Source organism: Pelophylax lessonae (assembly GCF_965119305.1).
Source record: "Pelophylax lessonae genome assembly, chromosome: 1".
NCBI classification, from domain to species: Eukaryota; Metazoa; Chordata; class Amphibia; order Anura; family Ranidae; genus Pelophylax; species Pelophylax lessonae.
The window spans coordinates 197,166,203-197,190,573 of NC_138768.1; the positions used below are offsets into that span (position 1 = coordinate 197,166,203).

Consider the following 24,371-nt stretch of genomic DNA (forward strand, 5'->3'; position numbering starts at 1 on the left):
TCCAGGCTGCTCTGTGCAAAACCAACTGCACAGGGCAGGTAAGTATAACATGTTTGTTATTTAAAAAAAAAAAAGACTTCACAATCTCTTTAAATTGTAGTGTCATCGTACTGTCTACCCTTATGTTGTAAAGCGATGCGTAAACTGTTGGCGCTATATAAACCCTGTACTATAATAATACATAATAGAAAAAAACTCAGCTATGCTCAATTAGGGATCAATATATAAATAATTAAAACCCAACTTTTACTGAGGTGGAGCAGGGTAGAGATTAAACTGCTGTAAGATTCTTCTATTTTGTCTGTTCCCAACAAAACAAGTTTCTTTTTTCAGTAAGAAAAGGGAGGATTACCACCTCTGTCAGGTAAATAATGCTGTCTCTATCCTCCTGTCTTGGTGACAATCGCTCCCTGTGTTTCCTGTTCTGCTGTATGAGGGAAAGGAAGTGGGGGGAACTCTCTTCAGTGTGGTCAATAAAAATGGGACATATATTGGGACACATATTTATTATTCCCAAGTCTACTAAAAAAACAATTATAGATTGGGGATAAGAAGCATCTATTCCATATTACAGTTCAAAAGCCTCTCAGTCCCAATGTATATATATTTTTTTAATACACATATATATATATATATATATAAAGAGTGTATTTTTCAAATACTCCAGTCCAGACCAGAATTCTTTCATATTCCAGACCTGATGAAGGGGGGACTCTGATAGCCCTGGAGCTCGTTGGATATCTGTCGGCGTGGACCATAGGGGGAGTACATGGATTGAAAACTGGCTACAGGGGCAGGTCCAAAGGGTGGTGATAAATAGCGAATACTCGGAATGGTCCAGTGTGGTAAGTGGGTTTCCCAAGGATCTGTCTTGGGACCTATTCTGTTTAATTTATTCATAAACGATAGAGAGGGTAGGATAAACAGCTCAATCTCAATATTTGCGGATGATACAAAGTTAAAAAACCAAATATTTAAACCTTGCAGACTTTACTGGTACCAGAGAAGGACAGTGAAACAAAATTTCATACAAAAAAAAATATCTTTATTACAAAAAGTTAAAAAAGTCAAGATAAGTTATATTTATAAAACCATGACATGGTAGACTATCCAAAGAAAAAAAGCACAACAAATCAATTATAAGGAAATGTAACATCATATATAGCAAACAAACTGCATCCATCTTTGACAACTTACATGCACCAATTTGAGCCCAAAAGACGCCAATGGTGTGCCATGTGGTTGCAAAGATGTGGTATGCAGTGTGGCGTAGAACATTGAGACCCAATATACACAATGCAATCAGTTAGTATTGTCCTATATAAAGGAGCACGGATAGTTAGGTGAATGCCCTATCAGCAGGGCTACAGGCTATATTCAAACAAAAGTTGTTAAAAGTATGAAACTTACTTAGCACTTTGTCCCCAGAATACATGGATCAGCCCAAAACTAAAATCCCAATTGCAATCCACTGACTCGATCCATTAAAACTCATGTGACCTGCATTTAACATTGGAACCACATCTAGGGATACGAAAAAAATATTTCCATTTAGAGCAATAGGATAGTGGTGTATGAGGGCCAAACAATTTGATGAATATGGGAGTTACCAATCCTATGCTAACAATAGGGACTTAACAGTAAAGGCATATCAATAGATATCCCAAGACTAATGTATACATGCCTCCTCATCTATTCACTTGGCCCACAGCAAAAGGCATCTAGGGAAGGTAGTGAATATGTCTAAATATTACATTCTAAACAACCAATCCATATAGGCAGATAAACTGTATATCATAGTAACCACTCAGGGTACACTTACCCGAAAAGCCTGTGACAGATACATAGCACCATACACCATTACTCCTCAGAATTGACTTCCCATTAAAGCTGCTTTTGGTGCCAAACTGGCTCCTCAGTTTTCAATGCTCCTGATTAGTAACTTATGTGTCCTCATGCAGCGTCACCTGCCACCTAATTTATTTACATCCGCCCCTGGTTCGATCCACCACCAATAGCAGGCCAGTTCCGCTACGCCAATGGCTGCAGTTGAAGTCACGCATGCGCAAGACATCCAAGATCACACTGACGCAAGAAGACAGACTGTCTGCACATGTGTAGAAACCAGCAACCACGATCCCCATCATACACCGGGGCTGCTAAAACACACAACAGCCAACCAGTATCAGTGACAGAGGTAAATGCCAACATAGATGCTCCCACACCCCATTGGCACCAGTATCCTTCGGCCAAAATCCCACATCTGCCATTAACGCACCAACCACGAGCCCCACAGAGCCCAGCAGTACAGCAATAAAACAGAACCTCTGCAGAACAGAGACACATAATAAAGAATGAGAGCCCCCCACTATATCCGTGGGTTTTCCCATGTTTCCAAGGACCTTAACACCTCCTCCTTGGCCGAGCAAGGAGCAGTAAAATACTCCTGCCCCCAGATGTTAACCATTCATGGGTATGTCATAATTTTAATATATCTACATCACATAGCAACCCGGCAATCAAGCATCACCCGCTCACTATTTTGGCGTGTTAATAAAAAAAATGATGCATAATGATACAAAGTTAAGTAGGACAAAAACTTTTGCGCAGGGTGTGGAAACCTTACAAGAAGACCTAAATAATATAACGTTGAAAAATATAAAGTAATGCATTGTAATGCTAAAAATGTGAATGCAAGGTACTCACTAAGAGGAAAACCTCTTGGGGAATCTAGGATGGAAAAGGACCTGGGGTCCTAGCAGATGACAAGCTCAGCAATGGCATGCAATGCAAAGCTGCTGCAAGCAAAGCCAACAGAACACTGCCATGCATTAAAAAGGGGATCCACTCCAGAAATAAGTGAGTATGCCATCCAGTTCTGGGCACCGGCCCTCAAGAAGGATGCCGGAACTGGAGAGAGTCCAGAAAAGGGCAACAAAGCTAATAAAGGGACTGAAGGGTCTCAGATATGGGGAAAGACTGCAAGCACTGACCCTTTTCTCTCTGGAAAGGAGACGCTTGAGAGGGGTTATGATAGCAATGTATTGGCGACCCTAGCATAGGGAACAAACTATTCAGTGAAAGGGAATATAAAAAGACATGCGGCCATTCAATGAAATTAGAAGAGAAGCGGTTTAACCTTAAACTGCGTAAGGGGTTCTTTACAATCAGAGCGGTAAGGATGTGGAATTCTCTTCCACAAGCAGTAGTATCAGCAGGGAGTGTCGATACTTTAAAAAAACGATTAGATAGGCACCTTAATGATCACAACATACAGGAGTATACAATGTACTAATGACATAAACACACACACCATAGGTTTAACTGAATGAACTGGTGTCTTTTTTCAACCTTACCAACTATGTAACTATGATACTTTTTGCATAATACAGTAACACATAATATTTATTCTGGACACACAGCAGTGCATAAAAACTGATCTTTCACTCTTTCCTTATGTTCATATATGGACCACTCTAGAGGTTACTGTAAGAAAGTTGCCTGTGAACCCACACACACCATTGGAATAGTTCATCAGTTCAGTCACGTCAAAATGTATCAGTTTTCCATCCGTTTTTCATCCATTTTTCATCAGTTTTTCATCCGTTTTCCGTCAGTTGTCATCAGTTTTTCGGCAGTTGTTATCCATTTTTTCATCCGTTTTTCATCAGTTGTTATCTGTTTTTCATCCGTTGTCATCCGTTTTTCATCCGTTGTCATCCGTTTTTCATCCGTTGTCATCTGTTTTTCGTCAGTTGTTATCTGTTTTTCATCCGTTTTCATCTGTTATCATCCGTTTTCATCCGTTGTCATCCGTTTTTCATCCGTTGTCATCCGTTTTTCGTCAGTTGTTATCTGTTTTTCATCCGTTGTCATCCGTTTTCATCGGTTGTCATCCGTTTTCATCCGTTGTCATCTGTTTTTCATCCGTTGTCATCCATTTTCATCTGTCGTCATCCGTTTTTCGTCCAATCCGTTTTTTTGACGAATGAAAAATAGAGCATTCATCCATTCAAAAAAACTGACATTTACGGAAGCGGATAAAAACAGATGTTAACTGATGATCATCCGTTGTCATCCGTTTTTACATAGAGATACATTGATGTCTGTTTTTCATCTGTGAACAGATGGATGAAAAACGGACAAATGGACAGCATGTGTGAAAGGGGCCTAAATGATAAGTAAATCCAGAAGTTTAGATCTGCCTCAGAATAACACAATAAATACCTTGATTATAAATTATTATTTTTTTTAAATCATAGCATTTAAAAAATGTTATCAATAATTTTATTTTATGATTTATATATCTAAAATACTGTTTTTTTTTAGTTTGGGAGTTGTATACCTGCTTGTCTAATTATACTGGGGTTGATTTACTAAAGGCAAAAAAACTGAGGTAAAGCTTCACTTTGCAAAGAATACCCAATCACGTGCAAGGAAAATAAAAAAAACAAAATTTTTGCTTGCACATGATTGAATGATGGAAGTCAGTAGAGCTTCTGCTCATTTACTAAGCTCTGGAGCAACTGCTGTTGAGGAGTGGAACTGCACTTTGCAAAGTGAACAGTCTATTTGCCTTTAGTAAATCAACTCCATGATGTGCTTTAGGTAACACATGAGCAGTGCACATTATCGCATTGCTGTGTGCTGAGCTGTGCTGCAACGCATGTCTGTTGGGGGGTACATTGAGGTACCATTTAAAATAAATGGTACTGCCTCGTACCAATGCACCTTAGAGTGGTAAAGTGTGCGGTATTGTAATTTATAGTGTGGACTGCCCATTAATGTCTTTTTTAGGAAACTCTTTTTAGCTAAGATTTGTTCTGAATGCACTACAGTTTCAAGTTTAATTTGTATTTTGTGTTAATTAAACACACCTTGTATGTACATTCCATTCCACTTTCTGATAACAGCCATGATCGCCATGCACATGAGCATATACAGGGACATTAGAGCAAGAAAGCAAGCAAACTAGAGCAGCGAGTGTAAGCTTTTTAATAAGTCCAGTCTAACGACTAAGGAAATCAACAAATCTTATTGTTTTCAGGAAACCTAATGTTGGCATTGATTTGAGGCAGTACAGCTCAGTTTTCCAAGAGCTTCTTCTACAATAGTTTACTAGTCGATACTAGCTTTATTTATTCATCCATCCATCACTTGATTAACCTCCTACTACATTCTTCTAAAAATGAATATGAGCTCAGAGAGGACAGCAATGACAGAAACGAGACTTCTCAAATACAAAATCAGTGTCTGCAAAGGATCGTGGGATGGATGGCTTTTATATTACATGTGTAGACAACATGTCTCCAGGAAAACCATCAATAACTAAGAATTTATACAGTAGGAACCTAATTAAATTCAATAGAACCTCATTCTTTACACAAATATACTGCTTTGTGTCTGTAAACTGTAGAATGAAATCTAAGATTACTTTTCGGTATCAGATTTATTATGTTACATAATATCATGCCACTATGTTACGCATTCTCTGTTTTCCTGAATGCATCGCATATAAACTATTAAATATTTAGTCTGGGATTAATTTAGACACATCAAATGCACTTGATTAAAGGGAAATTGGAAACTATTTGACAAATATTATCAGTGTTATGCACATGCTCCTTTGATTAATATACTATTATATTTGAACTTCATCACTGTTAATACCCTGCTTAATGTGAATTGCACTGACTTTGGTACGCTTTAGAAAAATTAGACATGTTTTGAGCAGATCCTTGATCTCAGAGTATTTAATAATGACTTTAAAAGTAAAATAAATGCAAAGTACAACATGTAAGTAAAACTGTTGGTCTCATTATAAGCAGGATAAAGATTTAAAATAAAGAGACGTTTCAGTAGATAAATATACATGTTGTTTTACAATTATACAATAGTATTTTTAATTTTGGATTTCTATGTATTCAAAATTGGACAAGAAATATAGTGTATGACTATTTAATTTCTGGAAATACTATTTGCACAAGAAAGTTGTGTAGAAAAAAGAAAGTGGGAAAAAAAAAATTACAGCAGAATCATAAGTCAACCTGTGATGCTAACCATTGCAAATTATGATCCAACAATGGCCATGTGTCATGACTGCGAATGGCTGCGCACTCCATGAATACGACCTTTACACTTAGCACAGTAACTTCTGCAGCTCAAAATTAAATATTAGAAGTGTAGATGGTATAGTGTCTGACGTTGTGAATGCTTTCTGTGGACATATATCTTGTCTGGAGTGTTACAGAGAAAAATGATGGTGCAATAAGCAACTAAAGATGGTTTCTTGGATAAATAAAAACATTTGATTGCTGCCAAGTATTACTAATACTATATACATGCTGTAAATGTAGGAAGAATGTCCATGTCCTCTTACATCAGAATAGCAGTTTCAGAAGCTTTAACTTCTGGGTTAGTAAAACACTTACATGCATGACATGCCTCTGTTGTTAATTGTAACAGTTGCCAGTGTTCTTATGTCAGCTCTAAAACATACTTTAACCACTTCTGGAGCGGAAGACTTTTCCCCTTAATGACCAGGCCATTTTTTGCGATACGGCACGCGTTATTTTAGCTGACAGTTGAGCGAACATGCTACGCTGTACCCAAACAAAATTGATGTCCTTTTTTTCTTACAAATAGAGCTTTCTTTTGGTGGATTTGATCACCTGTGCGATTTTTTTTTTTTGCCCTATGAACAAAAAAAAAAATAGCAACAATTCTGAAAGAAAAAACAATATTTTTTTTCCTGCAATTTTTATAACATTCCCAATAAAAAAAAATTAAAAATCAAATGTTTTCATCATTTTAGGCCAATTTGTATTCTGCTACATCAGGAGTGTCCAAACTACGGTCCTCCAGCTTTTGTGGAACTACACATCCCAGGAGGCATTGTAAATCTCTGACATTCACAGACATGACTAGGCATGATGGGAATTGTAGTTCTTGAAACAACTGGAGGGCCATAGTTTGGAAACCCCTGTCCTACATATTTTTGGTAAACAAAAATCCCAATAAGTGTATATTGATTGGTTTACCCAAACGTTATCACATCTACAAACTAGGGGAAAGATTTATGCCATTTTTATTTATTTATTTATTTTTTCACTAGTAATGCAGCAGACAGATCGGGCAGCCTAACTGACATTTTTGACACTTTTGGGGGGGACCAGTGACATTACTACAGTAAGCAGTACTAAAAATATGCACTGTTGCTGTACTAATGACACTGGCAGGGAAGGGGATAACACCAGGGGCAATCAAAGGGTTAAATGTGTCCCTAGGGGGTTCTTTTTAACTGTTGGGGGATAGGCTTGCTTTATGAACACAGAGACCTGTTTTCCTAAATAAGAGGAACACAGGATCCCTGTGTTCATTACTGACAGAACAGAGGTCTGCCGTGTTTCCATCGGCGAACCACAGTTCTGTCTCCATCGGGAGCGATTGCAGGTGCCCAGAAGACATCGCAGCCGCCGGACCTGCTGATTGGCTCCCCCAGTGGCCAATCAGCACGTTTGAGCATCTCTGGCGGCATGCGCGTGCCCTCAGTAGCTATCCTACGAAACTACATACAGGTATGTGGTTTCGCGGGACAGAGCTGACCTGCCGCGGTAGAAGTACAGCGGCTGGTTGGCAAGTGTTTTTTACCAAATCCTATTATACATGCTTCTTTCAGCTACACAATTACCTTCTCAATGTATTTATCCCCAGTATATGGACTGAATTGAAAGGCAGGGGAGGGGTTTTGACAGGCGGCTGAGGCACATTAAAAAACGTGCTTCATACACCTCCTTTTATCACACTGACAATGCCCATGTGAAGGGGGCCTGGGTGACACATGGTAGACATTATATGGGGAATTCAAAAATAGTGTCTACTAAACTTTAGAATTCTGACATGCCTCCACACAACAAATGTTGGAACAGGTGACAGATTGTTGTAAACAGGTACATGAATCTGGGGCACAGAGCAATTGTGGAGGTGTACTAAGACTAGAGTGTCCATACAGACACCCCACCTTCCATGCAGCTAAGCTTACTCCTGCCACTGCAGCTGTCACAGCGCAGCAGTGGGGAGATTTGTATCAGGGTTGACATAACCTGATGGGGATTCACAGACACACATTCCCCATCAGGTCCACTGTGATTGACAACAGGATAGTGGGTGAATCCTTAGCCAATAAATAGTCTGCCATTGGCTATAGAATCCGCTCACTGACTACTGCCAGTCACAGAGAGAAAGCAGACCTAATGGGGAACTATTGTCTCCTAAATAACCAGTGACAGGGAAGGGGTAACAACAGTAATTACACTGCTCTGCTACACTGTGTACAAGGACAGGCACTCTGCCTGTCTTTGTACACCAACTTACAGTAAGTCTTAATTACCTCCAGTTTCATTATCTACGACTTGAAGGTAATTATTTTTAAATTTGGTGACTTAATGGCAATAGCAAAGTGGTTCTTAATAATGCTTCTTTGTAATAAATCTGCTGCATGTGTCAATAAAGTTCTTATAAGGGGTGGCAGGGATTTCTGAATCTGGCACAGGCAATTTTAAAGGACCAGAATAGTGTCGGTAAGGATTTATTGCATTCAACTGTATATATCTACTTGCTCCCTACTGAGATCTGTGATCACTCAAACTTGAGAACAATAGACATTTTAGCTAAGGAGTCCACACAAAAATAGGACATTGTCAAGTGGTTTAACTCTAAAGCTTCAAAAAAACTTTAAAAACCTAAATGTCATTTCTTAGTGGATTGATTCTTTAACTGCTTGCCGACCATATACTGTAAATATATGGGATCCTGCACTACCAGTTTTGGGGCGTGTAACACCAGTGACCCACTCCAATCACAGCGGGAGCCATTCAGCAGGTCCGGAGGATGCAGACCCCTTCTCTGCCAGTGTCTCTAGTACAGTGACAGTGTATATCTTTAGTACTGATCTCTGTATTAGTGTCGCTGGTCCCCAAAAAGTGTCACTTAGTGTCCAATTTGTCCATCGCAATTTCACAGTCCCATTAAAAGCCCCTGATCGCCACCATTATTAGTAAAAAAAAAAAAAAAGAATTCCATAATTCTATCCCATTGTTTGTAGGCACTATAATTTTTTTACGCAAACCAATCAATATATGTCTATTGAAATTTTTTTTATACCAAAAAACATAGCAGAATACATATTAGCCTTAACTGATGAAGAAATATCATTTTTTCCCCATACTTTTATTGGATATGTTTTATAGCAGAATGTAAGAAATATTGTTTTTTTTTTTTTCAATATTGTCAGTTATTTTTTTTTTTATAGCGCAAAAAATAAAAACCACAGAGGTGATCAAATACCACCAAAAGAAAACTCTATTTGTGGGGAAAAAAAGGATACACATTTGTTTGGGTACATCATTGCACAACTGCACAATTGTCAGTTAAAATAACGCAGTGCCGTACCACAAAAAATTGCCTGGTCATGAAGGGCAAGGGGTTTAAGTAACTTCTATTATTCTTACAAATAGTGCAACAGCTCAAAGTTTACTGTTTCATTTGATGTATGTCTCTGTGTGCATATGGAGATAAATGCATTCACATGGCTTAATCAAATAATGACATCAAATCATTACATATATAAGTCCTTGTATTCCCTAATAAATCTTATTAGTATTATATATTATATTTTATGTTATCATTCAGTTTACTGGTAACCAACATTAATTGTTTATCAAAAAGCAGTCAGTTTGTAAATTAATACAGATAATTCAGAAAATACTGATACTGTACATTCTAAAATACAATACTTATGATCAGAAAATGAAACCACCCTTCACATCGGTGTCCTGGGCAGTACAGAGTTTAGTTGCCATATTTTCTTTGTGGTGTGTTACATACCTTTTATAAAATAACGTCTTTAGTTTTGGTTAAGAGTGTATAGACATGCTTTCTTTATCTTTCTATCACAGGGTGTGATATGTGCGCAGATAATCGGAATGGAGAATGCCCCATGCATGGACCTTTGCATTCACTACGACGCTTAGTGGGTACAAGCAGCACTGCATCTGTGGCACCTCCTCCTGAAATCCCTGAATGGTTGCGTGACCTACCACGAGAGGTTTGTCTTTGTACCAGTACTGTACCAGGCCTGGCATATGGCATCTGTGCAGCTCAAAGAATCCAGCAGGGCACATGGATTGGGCCATTCCAAGGGGTTCTTGTGTCTCCAGACAAGGTTCAGTCAGGAGCTTTACGGAATACACAACACCTTTGGGAAGTAAGTAACATTTATATTTCACTAGCTTTTCCTATATGAAACGTTGCCAGTTGTATGAACTATGTGTTTATTTTGGTAGCCCACATTGGGGTGATTTGCTAAACAAGTAGAGAATATCCACTACAATCATCTAATTATGGGCACATCAACATCCTGTTGGTTATTCGAAATTCCCCTCACACAACTGGTTATTTAAAGTGAGCACATTGCTTAAAAAACACTTTCTACTCTATTAGTAAATGATACCAACTGAGATTGATAAAATTTACTAAACATTGTTTATCAGAATTGTCAAGTCAATACAAGTTAGTTCTAACAAAATGGCCCCCGTATTCTTTCTGGTTGATGAAATAAACTGCCCACCAAATAACTTGTTGATTTAACTCTCTAGACTCTAAGGCTAGGTACACACCTTTCTGTGTACATTGATATTTTTTTTTTATGTGCATTGATGTGGGTTTTTTATGTTGTGCGCTACTTTGTTGGGTTCTGTTAGCCAATGAAATGTTAAGTAAAGTTGAGGTTGCTATGAAAAGAGCTGGTTATCATGCACTTGAAGCTTGCTAAAATGCATAGAAAATCTGTATTCATGAGTTGCCATTGCCAACAATAGGGCCTATAATGCTGCATTTTTTTGTTTTCCCAACACACATCAACAGATGTGTACCAGTACAATTAAAAACAATGGCAAAGTTGTGCACACATGTTAGCACACATTTCAATGTATATGTCGGACCTTACAAAACAACACATTACAGTATACTGTAAGTTTTATAATGATAAAAGTTCATTGATAAATGTATCTAACTACAGCGAGTCTCAAGCTAATACTATTATATTGTAATTTACTGGCTGTTATTAAGCCCAAGGGCTGGATTCACAATGGTGGGAAAGGAAAGATGTTGTCCTAGCAACCAATGAGGTGCTAGCTGTAGTCCATGGAGAACAGTTTTTTCTCTTTATCAGTGAAAGAAACTGAAGTTTTCAAATTGAAATAATTATTGATTCAGATCCTAAGAAGGAAACTCAAGACAAATAATAACAATGACTCAACATATTCCTTACATTAAATATATATATATATATATATATATATATATATATATATATATATATATATATATATATATATATATATATATATATATATATATATATATATATATATATAATGTTAAATACAGCTAGTATGTATGCCTGAATATATCTTCACATTAGCTTCCTGTAATCCACTTTACAGCAGCACTTGGACTATGGAAAGGGGGGGTCGGCACTCTGGGCTAACAGGGTCTTTGTTGCTCTAAACAGGCAGTCTAACATTTTTAACACATTCGGTTATAAGAATAAGGTAGGATGTGAAGAAATCATTGAAATCCTGGAATCATTATCATTATTTACTTGTTGTTCTGCCCAACAATCTCATGATTTAGTGATCTTTAGGTAAATTTGTCATATATTGGGAAGTTCAGCTATTGGTTTGCTGCTATATTTTGCTTTGCACAGCAGATGATAAATATAAAAGAACTGGCCAAGGCAAGTCAAGTTGCTTGACTACTAGGCAGTGAGATGTGGCCATTATCTAGGTATGCTGGTCAACACAGTTTTTCTCTCTTGGCCCATAAGGCTATATGCATTAACATTTATACTGTTGGATCCAGCTTATTTCAACATTTGCTCATCAAGTTATGCACAGGTCATAAATGCTGCTTCACAACTCTTATTTAAATTTGATATGATTTAATTGTAAAAAGAAGAATGGGTAGAATAAACACTTTATGCTCATATGCTTTAACTACTTTTGGAGTTTTTCTTACATTGCTTTTAACCACTTTACCACCGGAGGATTTTGCTGTCTTACGTCCAGGCCACTTTTTGCGATTCGGCACTGTGCGAATTTAACTGACAATTGCGTGGTCGTGCAACACCGTACCCAAACGAAATTTACGTCCTTTTTTTCCCACAAATAGAGCTTTCTTTTGGTGGTATTTTATCACCTGTGTGATTTTTACTTTTTGCGCTATAAACAAAAAAAGAGCATAAATTTTGAAAAAATAACAATATTTTTCACATTTTTTTATATGAAATTCCCCCCCCCCCAAAAAAATGTAAAAATCAAAATTTTTTTAAATTTTTGGCCAATTTGTTTTCTGCTACCTATGTTTGGTAAAAAAAATCACAATAAGCGTATTTTGATTGGTTTGCGCAAAAGTTATTGCGTTTACTAACTAAGGGAAAGATTTCTGTCATTTTTGGTGTTTTCTTTTAAACGAGTAATGGCGGCGATCTGCGATTTTTTTTGCGGGACTGTGACATTGCGGCGGACAGATCGGACCCTTGACTGACATTTTTGACACTTTTGGGGGTACCAGTGACATTACTACAGTAATCAGTGCTATAAATATGCACTGTTACTTTAAAAATGACACTGGCAGGGAAGGGGTTAATTTTATTGGAGAGGGAGGGGTTAATGTATGCCTGGTGCTTACTGACGTGTGTGGGGGGAGGTGACTGAGTGACACAGGGACAGATCGCATGTTCAGCTATGCTGAACCCTGCAATCTGTCACTGTTTGTCACTTAGGAGATCCGCCCGCTTTGTTTACACAAGCGGGCGGATCTCTAGACTCGATTCCCCGACGATCGGGGAAGAGCGGCGGCTATCACCGCTGCTCCTCCCCTTGCCCGACTCCCGCTGTGACTGAAAGCAGCGGGAGCGTGCCTCCGGCAACGTGCGAGCGCCGCCCACAAGGGGAGGAGTCCAGCGACGTAGGTCTACGTCGCTGGACGGAATCGAGCCACTTTGCCGCAGTACAGTCCCAGTGACTGGTCAGCAAGTGGTTAAAGAGAAGTTGATTCAGATGTGGAAAATGAAAGTCAATAGAACAGTAATAAGGCAAATTCCTGTGCCAAGTTTTTCCAGCAGGAACCCATAGTAGATCTCACCATTATATACAGTCTTACTGCTTCTACTATTATTATCGTGAAGTGGTAAGAATTTAATTTCACAAACGTTGAGTGCTAATAAGTGTTTCAAAATAAATGACCAAAAATAGGCCCATGACTCCCAGACCTCAGCACTGATGCTGGTTTAGAAATATTTTGTTCTCACTCACTGCATTTGTGGCAAAATTATGGTTTTATTGTTAGAACAGATTTGGAGGCCCTTTGGATATTTGGGACTCTAAGATTTACCGAATGTCTTTTGTGCCATTGTTCAGGTCCCCCAATCATGGCTATGCCATTTTATTTTATAACAAACCTGACCACCAGGTTACTCTAAAATAAATCTCAAGGAGCCCAATTGGACATACTGTATATCCATCTACTAAACACATTTGAGTGAGTCAATGGGGTTGATTTACTAAAACCGGAGAGTGCAAAATCTGATGCAGCTGTGTATGGTAGTCACTCAGCTTCTAACTTCAGCTTGTTCAAATAGGCTTTGACAAAAAAAACTTGGAAGCTGATTAGTTTCTATGCAGAGCTGCACCAGATTTTGCACTCTACAGTTTTAGTAAATCTACCCCTATGGTTCTATGCTGACAAATTTGTTAAAGCATGTAAGTTGTTTGTGCATATGGCAGATATTACTATTAACAAAATGTCTGAAATTCTCTTTCACATTTTTCACTAAGGGCCATAACATTAGAGCTATGTCATCGTTAGGTAAACCCCCACTATCTGACCTTTGCTACTACACCCCTAGGCTTATGATGCATTTAAAATGAAACGTTCCACATTTATTCAATTGTGGTGGGCGGTTTTATTTATTGAGTGACAATGATATTCAAACTTATTTCCAATCCTAAAACAGGGAACTGAGCTCAATTACAGACTTGAAGAGACAGCTAAATTCTTAGATCCCTTGAGCCTAACATTGAACTCTGAGGCCTCTCAGTGGAAATCTATCTTCTTATCAGACATGCTAACATTTGCTTTATTGGTTTATATGGCCTTTTGCAATTTGATGAATCTGTGTGTTTGACTAGATATGAAATATTTGCTTAAATGTTTGCATGCAGTATAATATTTGTCTTTTGCACAATTGTAACAATAGTCCATTTGTCCAGGAGACAATCAGTATAGATAATTATTGTCTTCATCCTACTTCAACCAATTGGATGGAATTAATATTTAACCTTTGATCACTACCTCACATGTAATACATGTAATATATAGAGTTTATACAGTATATTACATATATGTATATACAGTAGATCAATATAATTATTGTAATATCAAAATGTCATTAAAGCTACTATGCTATTTATATAGTAGCATAGTATTGTTTTTGTTTAAATTGTTTGCTTTCACTATAACTGTTATTTTACATTTGTTTGAAGAAAATTAAAGTGACCTTATGATGCAGACCAACTGAGGATTCAATTTATTTCACATATGGTAGCTTCCTAGTGCTCAGTCACAATTCTCAACTAGTAAATTTATACACAGGGCTATCTCATAGTACCATTTATTTCACTTTTCAAAAACGACTCCCTGATGGTAAACGTGTATTTCTAAATTATTATTGATGCACATGTACGTTCCGATGTTAGCTAACTTTGTATTTACCCTAGTAAAAAAAAGTGAAAAAATCATAAAAAAGAGTAGAGTGTGGCATAAAGGACTTTTACCATAGCCACGGCAGTAAAGACTGCCGACATTAAAGAAAATGTTGATAATATGTGTACACATGTAAAAAAAGAGATTACTATTTATTCAAGTTACTGTTTTGTTTTTGTTCTGTTTTTTTTCCCTTGCACAGCTTGAAAGTCAGCAAATTGCATATAGTCTACATATTGCATACGTACATACAGAACAAATCAACATACAAAATGGGAATTTAAATTTGCCATAAATAGCGTCAAGGATTAATTAAAAGATACTTTATTACAAAATGTATCTTTAGTTAAAATTCATCAATGTAGGGAAATTAAGTGGTAGACACCACCAAAACATCTTTTAGAAACTGCTTTACTACAAATTACGACTATGTGAATACGTTACATATCAATGACAAGTTGGGAATCTTTGATAAACAAAAATGATGATTTAATATAACTGATCTGTAGTTCTCCAACACGTGTCGCGATGAGCTTCATCAGGAAGATGTACTGCATAATATAGATGTATTGCACCCAATCTAGGCATGCCAAGAGAACTCTCTGGTCACAAACGATGAATGGTCATTACTAGAACCCAAAGGAGGTCATTGGTGGACTGGAGGGAGAAGAAAGAGGATAATGTACCAACTTTCAAAAACAAAGAAAGATACTTAAAATAGGAAGAATGCAGAATAGACAAAAAACAGGTGGCTATTCACCAAACAGAGGTCATATGCAAATATAGGGCTGGCTAGGACAGTCAGCTAAGAGTTTTGATGGAAAACATAAAAAAATGGACCTAAGAAATTAGTCCAGCACATATGTAATGGCACCTGCATGTGCTTCTGGGTCCACCAGATTATTATAAGCTTGTAAAAAACATATTTTACCAGCTTATAATTAGTAAGCACAGCTTCAACCTATTCACCTAAATGTATTTTGCTAAGTAAACATACATACATCTATGAACCATATATCTATGCAGTGGGATTTTAATGAAGCATTTGAACAGCTTTTAAAAAGTGAAAGTTAAAAACTACCATGGAAAGAAAAAAATATATTTATTACTTTGACATACAGACTTTATCATTTGTTTCAAAAAGGGAAAATGCTTTACAATTAATATTCAAAATCATGCGTTACAGTATAAACTGTCTAATGCATGTTTTTTAAATCATTTTCAGTTATACCATGTTTAGAATAATGTGTATGTTCACAGAAAGGGGTAATATTTAGGCTGTTACACTTTTCTGTTTGTTTTACAAATGAATGCTGCAATTGTTGAAATATATAGCCGCCCCGTATTCCCAATAGTTACAGTAACATTAGTGGGAGTGACTATTAGGCAGCATGAGCTAATAATTCCACACTCTGATTTATACAACTCATACAAGCACCCAAGAGGCCATTCTTCAAGTTATTACACTTACATTGAAATAAATGTGGCTTATGCATAAAAACAGCAGTGACATCAAAGCTTTTTTTAAACACTCGCCATCATTTTCTTGTAGAACTAAAGCAGCAATAGAAGAGACAGATTTTGAAATCTTTTTGACGCATAAGGTGCGTGTATTTGTCACCTAATTATATATTTTTTAGACTTACAAACTTACCATCTCTTGTTTCAGGTCTCGAGATATGAGAAATATTTCCTTTTGAGATTTCTTTACATTTTTAGGATTGCCCTGCAAAAAAAAAGATAATCTTTAGCTAGGTGTTTTAGCAAGTATTTTAACAGCATATTCTTAAAATAATTGACATGAAAAGTATATTATAAATTAAATTAAACTATCAATCTTTTAAACATCTGTGAAATTCGGTCACTGATTCCTTTATAGCGATTTTTGTTTTAAAAAGAATACTATTAAGTTTGACACATGCTGACTACATGATGTTTATTTAAATGTATTTTTATACACCTTAAGGGACCTTGTCACATGTGAAACACAATTATGATATTGCAGAGCAGGCTGAGATATTGTGACATAGCTCTTGTTTAAATCATCCTGTCATTGTTGTGTAATAGGAGGTGAAATATTAGGGGATTTGTTGCCTTTTATGTAAGTCTTATATATGCAAAGATCCGTATATCCACTATCTAGGAGCTGTATTAAGTCACACCCCTAAACAGAACTCTTTACACTGAAGCTGGAGTCATTAATGCCATTCCAGAATTTATTTATTATAATGTTGTAATTTCAAATAACTGAAGAAAAAGATGCTGCTTTAGGTCACAGAAATAGTTCCCTAGAAAACTAAACATTAGCTTGTAAGAAAAAAAAAAAGGGAATGGGATGATGTTTATTTTTTACTTTTTGCATTAGACTAAGTCTGCAAATGAAACCAAAACTGTAATTGTACACATGGTATGATGTATGATTCAAGGCTTATCGCTTTTTATGTGCATGTCTAAATAAATATTATACAAAAAAATTAATCCAATGATTCACATAATCAGAACAAACATATTAGTTTACACAAACTGAAAACATAAAACCTACATCAAACACCGAAGTGATGTGAAACGTATCTGTATGTAGCCATAAGCAAGAAAAACAACTATTGAAGAATACAGTCATTTATAGGTCGTGTACCACAGTTTGATGAGCCTATTATCTGAAAAATCCCAACTGTAAAGAAAACCTTAAAAAAAAAAACTAACAGTGTGTGAAAACTGTACAGGGATTTATAAGTCTATACACCTTAGCATATCCTCCCTAACTCTTTCTCTAAATTGTGGAAGCCATTATTACTATTTTGCTTTTATGAGCCAAAGTCAACACTTTCTAAGTGTATACTTTAATGTGATTTGCAGGACATATTGAACTGAAAGAACAACAAAGATTTTTATGATCAGAAAAAAAACATCTAGTACTTTACTTTTGTGTTAAGTACAGGCGCAGAGCAATGAAATGTCTAAAATTCAAAAGAGCATAGTTCACACTCTGACGACCAGGGCACCTCTGACAGATGCAGAGGAATATCTGTCAAACTCAAAAAAATGTTTAAAGTTTTACAGATAGCAAACCCTCCATAATATATCTAATAAAAGGTTATTAGTACCAGTAAATGTATTTTGGGGTAGAAACATAGACCGATGGCAGACAAACTGGTCCTATCAAGTCTGCCTCTTTTTTTTAACTCTTTTTTACATTTTTGTCTAGGGATAGACATATATTTATCTTAAGCATGTTTATATTCACTTCACATGTTTATATTCACTTACTGATGATTGACTCATTACTACTGCTGGAAGTTTCTTTCAAGCATCCAATACACTTTCGTAAAAAATTTACTTTTTAACTTAACTCTTTAACTTTCCTCCTGCTCATTTGAGGTCATACTCCTGTGTTCTACATTCTACCATTATATTCAAAATACCACCTTCTTGAACCTTATTCACACCCTTCATCTATTTAAATGTTTCAATAATATTCCCCTCTTTCCTTGAGGCTGTAGATCAAAAGGAGTCTGCCAAGGACACTTGCACGTGTCTTATAAGAAACAAAAGCCTTTATGTATTTATCTATTATATATAGATATTTATTATATATGTTTATATATTGTCTATCTATATAATATACAGTATTAATACACACATACAGATATCTATCTATCTATCTATCTATCTATCTATCTATCTATCTATCTATCTATCTATCTATCTATCTATCTATCTATCTATCTATCTATCTATCTATCTATCTATCTATCTATCTATCTATCTATCTATCTATCTATCTATCTATCTGTCTATCTGTCTATCTGTCTATCTGTCTATCTGTCTATCTATCTATCTATCTATCTATCTATCTATCTATCTATCTATCTATCTATCTATCTATCTATCTATCTATCTATCTATCTATCTATCTATCTATCTATCTATCTATCTATCTATCTATCTATCTATCTTTCTATCTAAATATATAATATATATATATATTTATATAAAATATAAAATATTTTACTATTTCTGAAGTGCACTTAGAAATATTATGTTTAATTCCAATTATACTTAAATTAATTATTCATTCTTTTTAATAAATATTATTTTCATGAAAATTATGAAAGATAACAAATAGTTAAGTGACAATAGCTAAGGCAGGAAGGGTGTAAAATGAGGACCCCGAAGTAAAAAAAAAAAAGCAGAAAGTGAGTCTGGGACATGTGATATTAATGCTATATACTAGGCCAAAAATATTACTCACATTTGTTAATGTTCCATTTCTAGCTGATTCAAAGATTCATGACTGAGCTACTCACTCGCACAATGCAACTTTGATTTGTTTCAAGGAAAAACAGTGTGAGGCGTATTAAACAAACATTCTCTCTGGGTACATAGCATTACATATCATGTATGCCAACAATACATTTCATGCCTTATAAACATTCCTGGTCCTTTTCATTTTGAAGTAATGGCAAAGATTCCTCTATAATGTTTGTGCAATGGGAAGTCAGAAACTTTCTCAGCAATTAGGTATTATGGATGAGTGTGAGATAATTTTCCCCTCATGTGTTTGCTAATAAAGAATTGAAAAGGCGCATTTGATTCCAACATGTAGGAAAACATTATCTCAGTTATTAATGTGTCTTTATTCCCAGGAGATAAATTAATCTACTTGCATATGGTTTCCCCTTTCTGGTTAACATCACAGTTTTATAGAACTAGACTGGAGGAATGCTTGCACTGTACGATGACATTTCTAAGGAGGAAAAACTCGGAAGTTTCAAAAGTAAAACTGTGTGCACTGATGGAATAGATTTACAAAGAACATTAAAAAAACTACAACAATTTATTTATTTTAAAAAAATGACAATCTACACACATTGGAGTAATTGAGGTTTAAATTATTACTGAAATAATTACAGATTGCAATACAGTACATATTTTGTGTTTCTTTACATTGTTAATGGTTTACCACTCTGGTCAAGCTAAAGTCCAATTCCAGGTTGACTTCCCTCCTTTCCCAGTGTCCTGCAAACACTCCCCTTGGCGTATTCTTCACCACCATAGTTTTTCTGTTTTTTTTTTTTTTTTATTTACATACAGTTTACCAAGGGCCTTTGGTTTGGTCATGGGATGTCACTGGTCATCTTTTTTCTCTTCTTCCCATGGGGGTGGGCAATTTTTATTTTCTGCAGAGAAGAGGACCTGGTAATGACTTGGTCTGTTCCCAATGAGCCCAATGCACCTTTATGATATTTTGTTTTCATATTATTCATATTCAATGTTACCCATGTTGCAAAAGATTGTTTTGACATGATAAAAAGTTGACAAAGGCAGGAAAAGAGAACGATTTCAGAAATCAAGTTTGCTTTTGAAAATGAATGCTGTCATAGAAGTGAGCAATTGAAAATTTGGCTGTTTACATAGAGCAGCCTATCAACTACAAAACAGCTGAAAAAAGTCACGCAGTTAAACTATACTGTGTAAAAAAGGGGAGAAAACCCGCGCTAGGATAATATATAGAAAATTCTGAGCTGCAGCCTACCTCTAATATATATTCCAATGGGATATATAATAATCAATAGGTAATCAATAGGTAAAAGGAGAGGTATATGGCGCCATTATGGCGCCATATACCTCTCCTTTTACCTATAAACTATACTGTGTGCTTGGATCCTGCAAATAATCATTTAACATGGTTGCACCCATAGTGAAATTATCTGTGCACTGACAAACTTGATGAAAACATGCTAGTTCATATGATAGACACCCTGATGCATATGCATTGGTTTGTAGATGACTGGTTCTCCATACAATTGTCTATTGGTAGAGGCATATTTAATTTAAAGATGGCTATGTTGACTTTCAGATTGCCCCATAATTAAAAGCAATACTCCCAATTTCCAGCATTGTTTAAAAATATAGGACCATGTCAGATGTCCTAAAGGGTAATATTGAGCACATCCATCACCAAGCAGGTCTGCACAAACAGCAAAGTACTCATCCTTCTGTATGACCTGGGTAAGCTCTGGTGTTGGATGGTGTGGATGTCACCTAGGTGGCCTGCCATAGTCATAATGCTTGGGTCAGAGTGGCCAAATGAAAAGCAGCATGCTTCAGAAGGGAACAAAATGACTGTGTATCTTTAAGTGTGGAGGAATTCATTTTTTAGTACAGTGAAATCAAATTAAAAGTATGTAGTCTGCAGAATCTCATGGAATTGGGATATTAGTTGAAAATGGAGTATACAAATCTCATTTTAATATTCTTACAATGCACTCAGGGACTTTGCCAAACATTTGTAAAAGTTATAATTATGTTCTTGAGTAATCTGTCATCTAGGATTTTCAACTTCGTAAAGGTTGTGTTTTCAATTTAAATGATCACTTTATTTACTTAAAATGTTCACAGACATTAGCCGTACAATTACTTGTTCCTGCTTTTTAAAGCTTTTCAAATAGCATGTGAAAATTCAAACTTGATGGTGGGTTGGCACGATTTTGCAACAGACGTTAATAAGGAGATCCCCAAAGTGTTGGCTACCATTGAATAATTTTTTCCATCTTGACCCAAGGAGCGATAACTGTTTAACATAAAATATTCAAAAAATCTTATACTAGAGATAGCTGAAATAAATCCAGCCTTGTGATATTGTAGCTAGTACAAAAGTACGAAAAAAGAAAAACCTCTGCATAAACATAAATTCTAGAATATTTTGAGATAGTACATGCATTTTGAGATATTTGTATAAGAACATTTTTAAAGCAGTAATGAAAAAAATCTTAAAACTCTGTTTTACTAACAGAGCAGTTAGCACCCTAACTGTGTTCACTCCTTATACCTAATCAGCTTCAGAGAAATTTTAACCACTTCTGGACCGGAAGTTTTTCCCCCTTAATGACCAGGCCATATTTTGCGATTCGGCACTGCATTACTTTAAAGGACAATTGCGTGGTCGTGCGACGCTGTACCGAAATAATATTGATGTCCTTTTTTTCCCAGAAATTGAGCTTTCTTTTGGTGGTATTTGATCACCTCTGAGATATTTTTTTTTTTTTTTGCGCTATAAACAAAAAAAGAGCGACAATTCTGAAAAAAAAAACAGTATTTTTCACTTTCTGCTATATAACATTCTCAAAAAAATTAAAAATCAAAACTTTTTAACATTTTAGGCCAATTTTTTTTCTGCTACATATTCTTGGTAAAAAAAATTGCAATAAGCGTGTTTTGATTGGTTTGTGCAAAAGTTATCGCGTCTTCTAACTATGGTAAAGAGTTATGTAATTTTTATAGGTTTTTTTTTACCAATAATGGCGGCGATCTGACATTTTTAGCGGGACTGCGACATTGCAGCGGACAGATTGGACCCCTAACTGACATTTTTGACACTTTTGGGGGGACCAGTGACATTACTACAGTAATCAGTGCTAAAAATATGCACTGTTACTGTAATAATGACACTGGCAGTGAAGGGGTTAACACTGTGGGTGGTCAAGGGGTTAAATGTGAGCCTAGGGGAGTGATTCTAACTGTGGGGGGGCATGGCTTGTGAAATGATCATAGAGACCTGTGATCCTATATAGAAGGATCACAGGAGCTCTGTGAGCATTCCAGAGAGAAGAACAGTCAGCTGTGTTTACAACAGCTGACCGTTCTTCTCCCCCCGCGGGGAGCGCAGAAGTAAATCGGCGGTGGCCGGTCTGGAACCAGTTAAATACAGAATTCTCCCTAAACCTGACTAGATACTTATTTGAAACACAATATTGGGTAAACATTATTGTTTTACCATATGGGCAACTCTCAGTAGATTTTGTTAGGCTCAACGTTATAGGTAGAGATGTTTATTTTATTCATTGGTCCATCTGTTTTCATTAGATGTCCTATTAGCTGTGGTCATACTAGGATGTAGCAGAATCAAAGGGGAGAGAAGAGGAACAATGCACAGGGATGAATCAATGCACAGGGACCAGCCAATATTGGGTGAGCTGTAGTAGAATGCTCTGGGTTGAGAAAACATTCAGTCTTGGAAAGCCCCTTTTTTATTATATTGTGTCTACTCTACCAACAATTGTTTTTGATTTCTGTCAAGACTCCTTTAATTCTTAATTTTTTGACAATGTACTGATTCATGCAATTAGATACAAAAGCACATTTCACAAAACATTAAGGGAGTACAGTGAAGCAGGGTGATTTACTAAAGAAGTAGAGAAAATTCTCTTTACAACGCTAAGCAGCGTTTACTATAAATACCCAATCATGTGCAGAGGAATTAAAAAAAACAAAACAAACAGAAGCTTGCCATGCTCATGATGGACAATTGACATGATGAACATTTCCTACTCCTATCAACCCTTTTCTTGGTAGGGATCCATGGAGCCACTCTTGTGTGCACTCTTCTGGTTGACACCTATAGGCACTGCATGAGAAAGAGATAGCATCCATAGAAAGAGATAGTTGGGTGGCAAGACACTCTACAGCTCCTCTCTCTTCACTGTGCCTGCACTGTTCCTTCTGAATAGTATGTAGAAGATAATCAGGGCATGTGCCCCCCTACCCAGAAATTTGGGGAGGCACACACATGCTGAGACCTGAAGTTGGCAGCAATGTGAGATAGATTTGTAAGTGTACACTTTTTCTTTCTATTTATGTGTATGTTAGTTATGTATTTGTTAGGCAAAATTATATGAGACAAATATGTACTGTATACATTTTTTGTTGTCTTTTTTTTTCTTCTTAGTAAAATGTTTAGTGAGAGCAGTTTTAGCTTATTCACTTTTTTTTTAGTGTTTAGGTAAGATAAAATGTTTTGATCAATGAACTTAAACTTTTGCTCAGCCAGCATAGTTATCAGTCAATTTAATTGAACTACACCCTCCTCGTTAACCAGTAAAAAGCATTTAATTGTGCAAGTCAATTTTAGTTTTTATACAAAGACAAACACACATCTTACAAAAAAAAAAAAAGAAATATATAAATTACAACAAACCACATCTTGGGACACAGAATCCTATTGATTTTATTTCCTTGCATGGTGTTTTTTGCTGATTAAGCAGAGAATAAAAGATTTTTCTACAGTAGCATCTTACAATTTAGAATCTTAGAACAGTATCTATATCATATGTAGTCATAGGCAGTAGAAACACGCTGGAGTACATTTGGCCACAAACAAGCATGATTTTCATGGTAAGCATCCATGCCCCCCTATTGCCTTAAACTTATCCTGACCGCTACTTTTAAAATGTAGCTAAAGTTAAAAAAAAAAAAGACTGCTCTCTCAATATCTCCTATCGTAGCCACTCATTCAGATGCACTGAGAGAAGAGACTACAAGTGTAAGTGATGACAAATTATGAGCTCAAGTGAAAGAATACATTCCCAGCATGTCTTTAGATGAGAATATTCATCCCTGCTGACCCCTGGATGGTGTAGACTTTAGCTGTGATGTGATAAATAGTTGCTTGATTACTGTTTCAGAAGCAGGTCTAAAGAATATAATCAAGCAACTGACAGGCAGACTTCAAAGCTAAAATCTGTATCATCCAGTGGCCAGCTAAC

At 36.2% G+C, this 24,371-nt stretch overlaps 1 protein-coding gene across 1 annotated transcript in view; it reads left to right on the forward strand.

The window, feature by feature from the left end:
* PRDM6 (PR/SET domain 6) overlaps positions 1-24,371 on the forward strand; it is a 190,267-nt gene that overhangs the window by 23,212 nt on the left and 142,684 nt on the right. Inside the window, exon 4 of the mRNA XM_082260864.1 lies at positions 9,957-10,264. Within this exon, the coding sequence (XP_082116990.1) occupies positions 9,957-10,264 (308 nt within the window). The remainder of the gene's footprint in view (positions 1-9,956; positions 10,265-24,371) is intronic.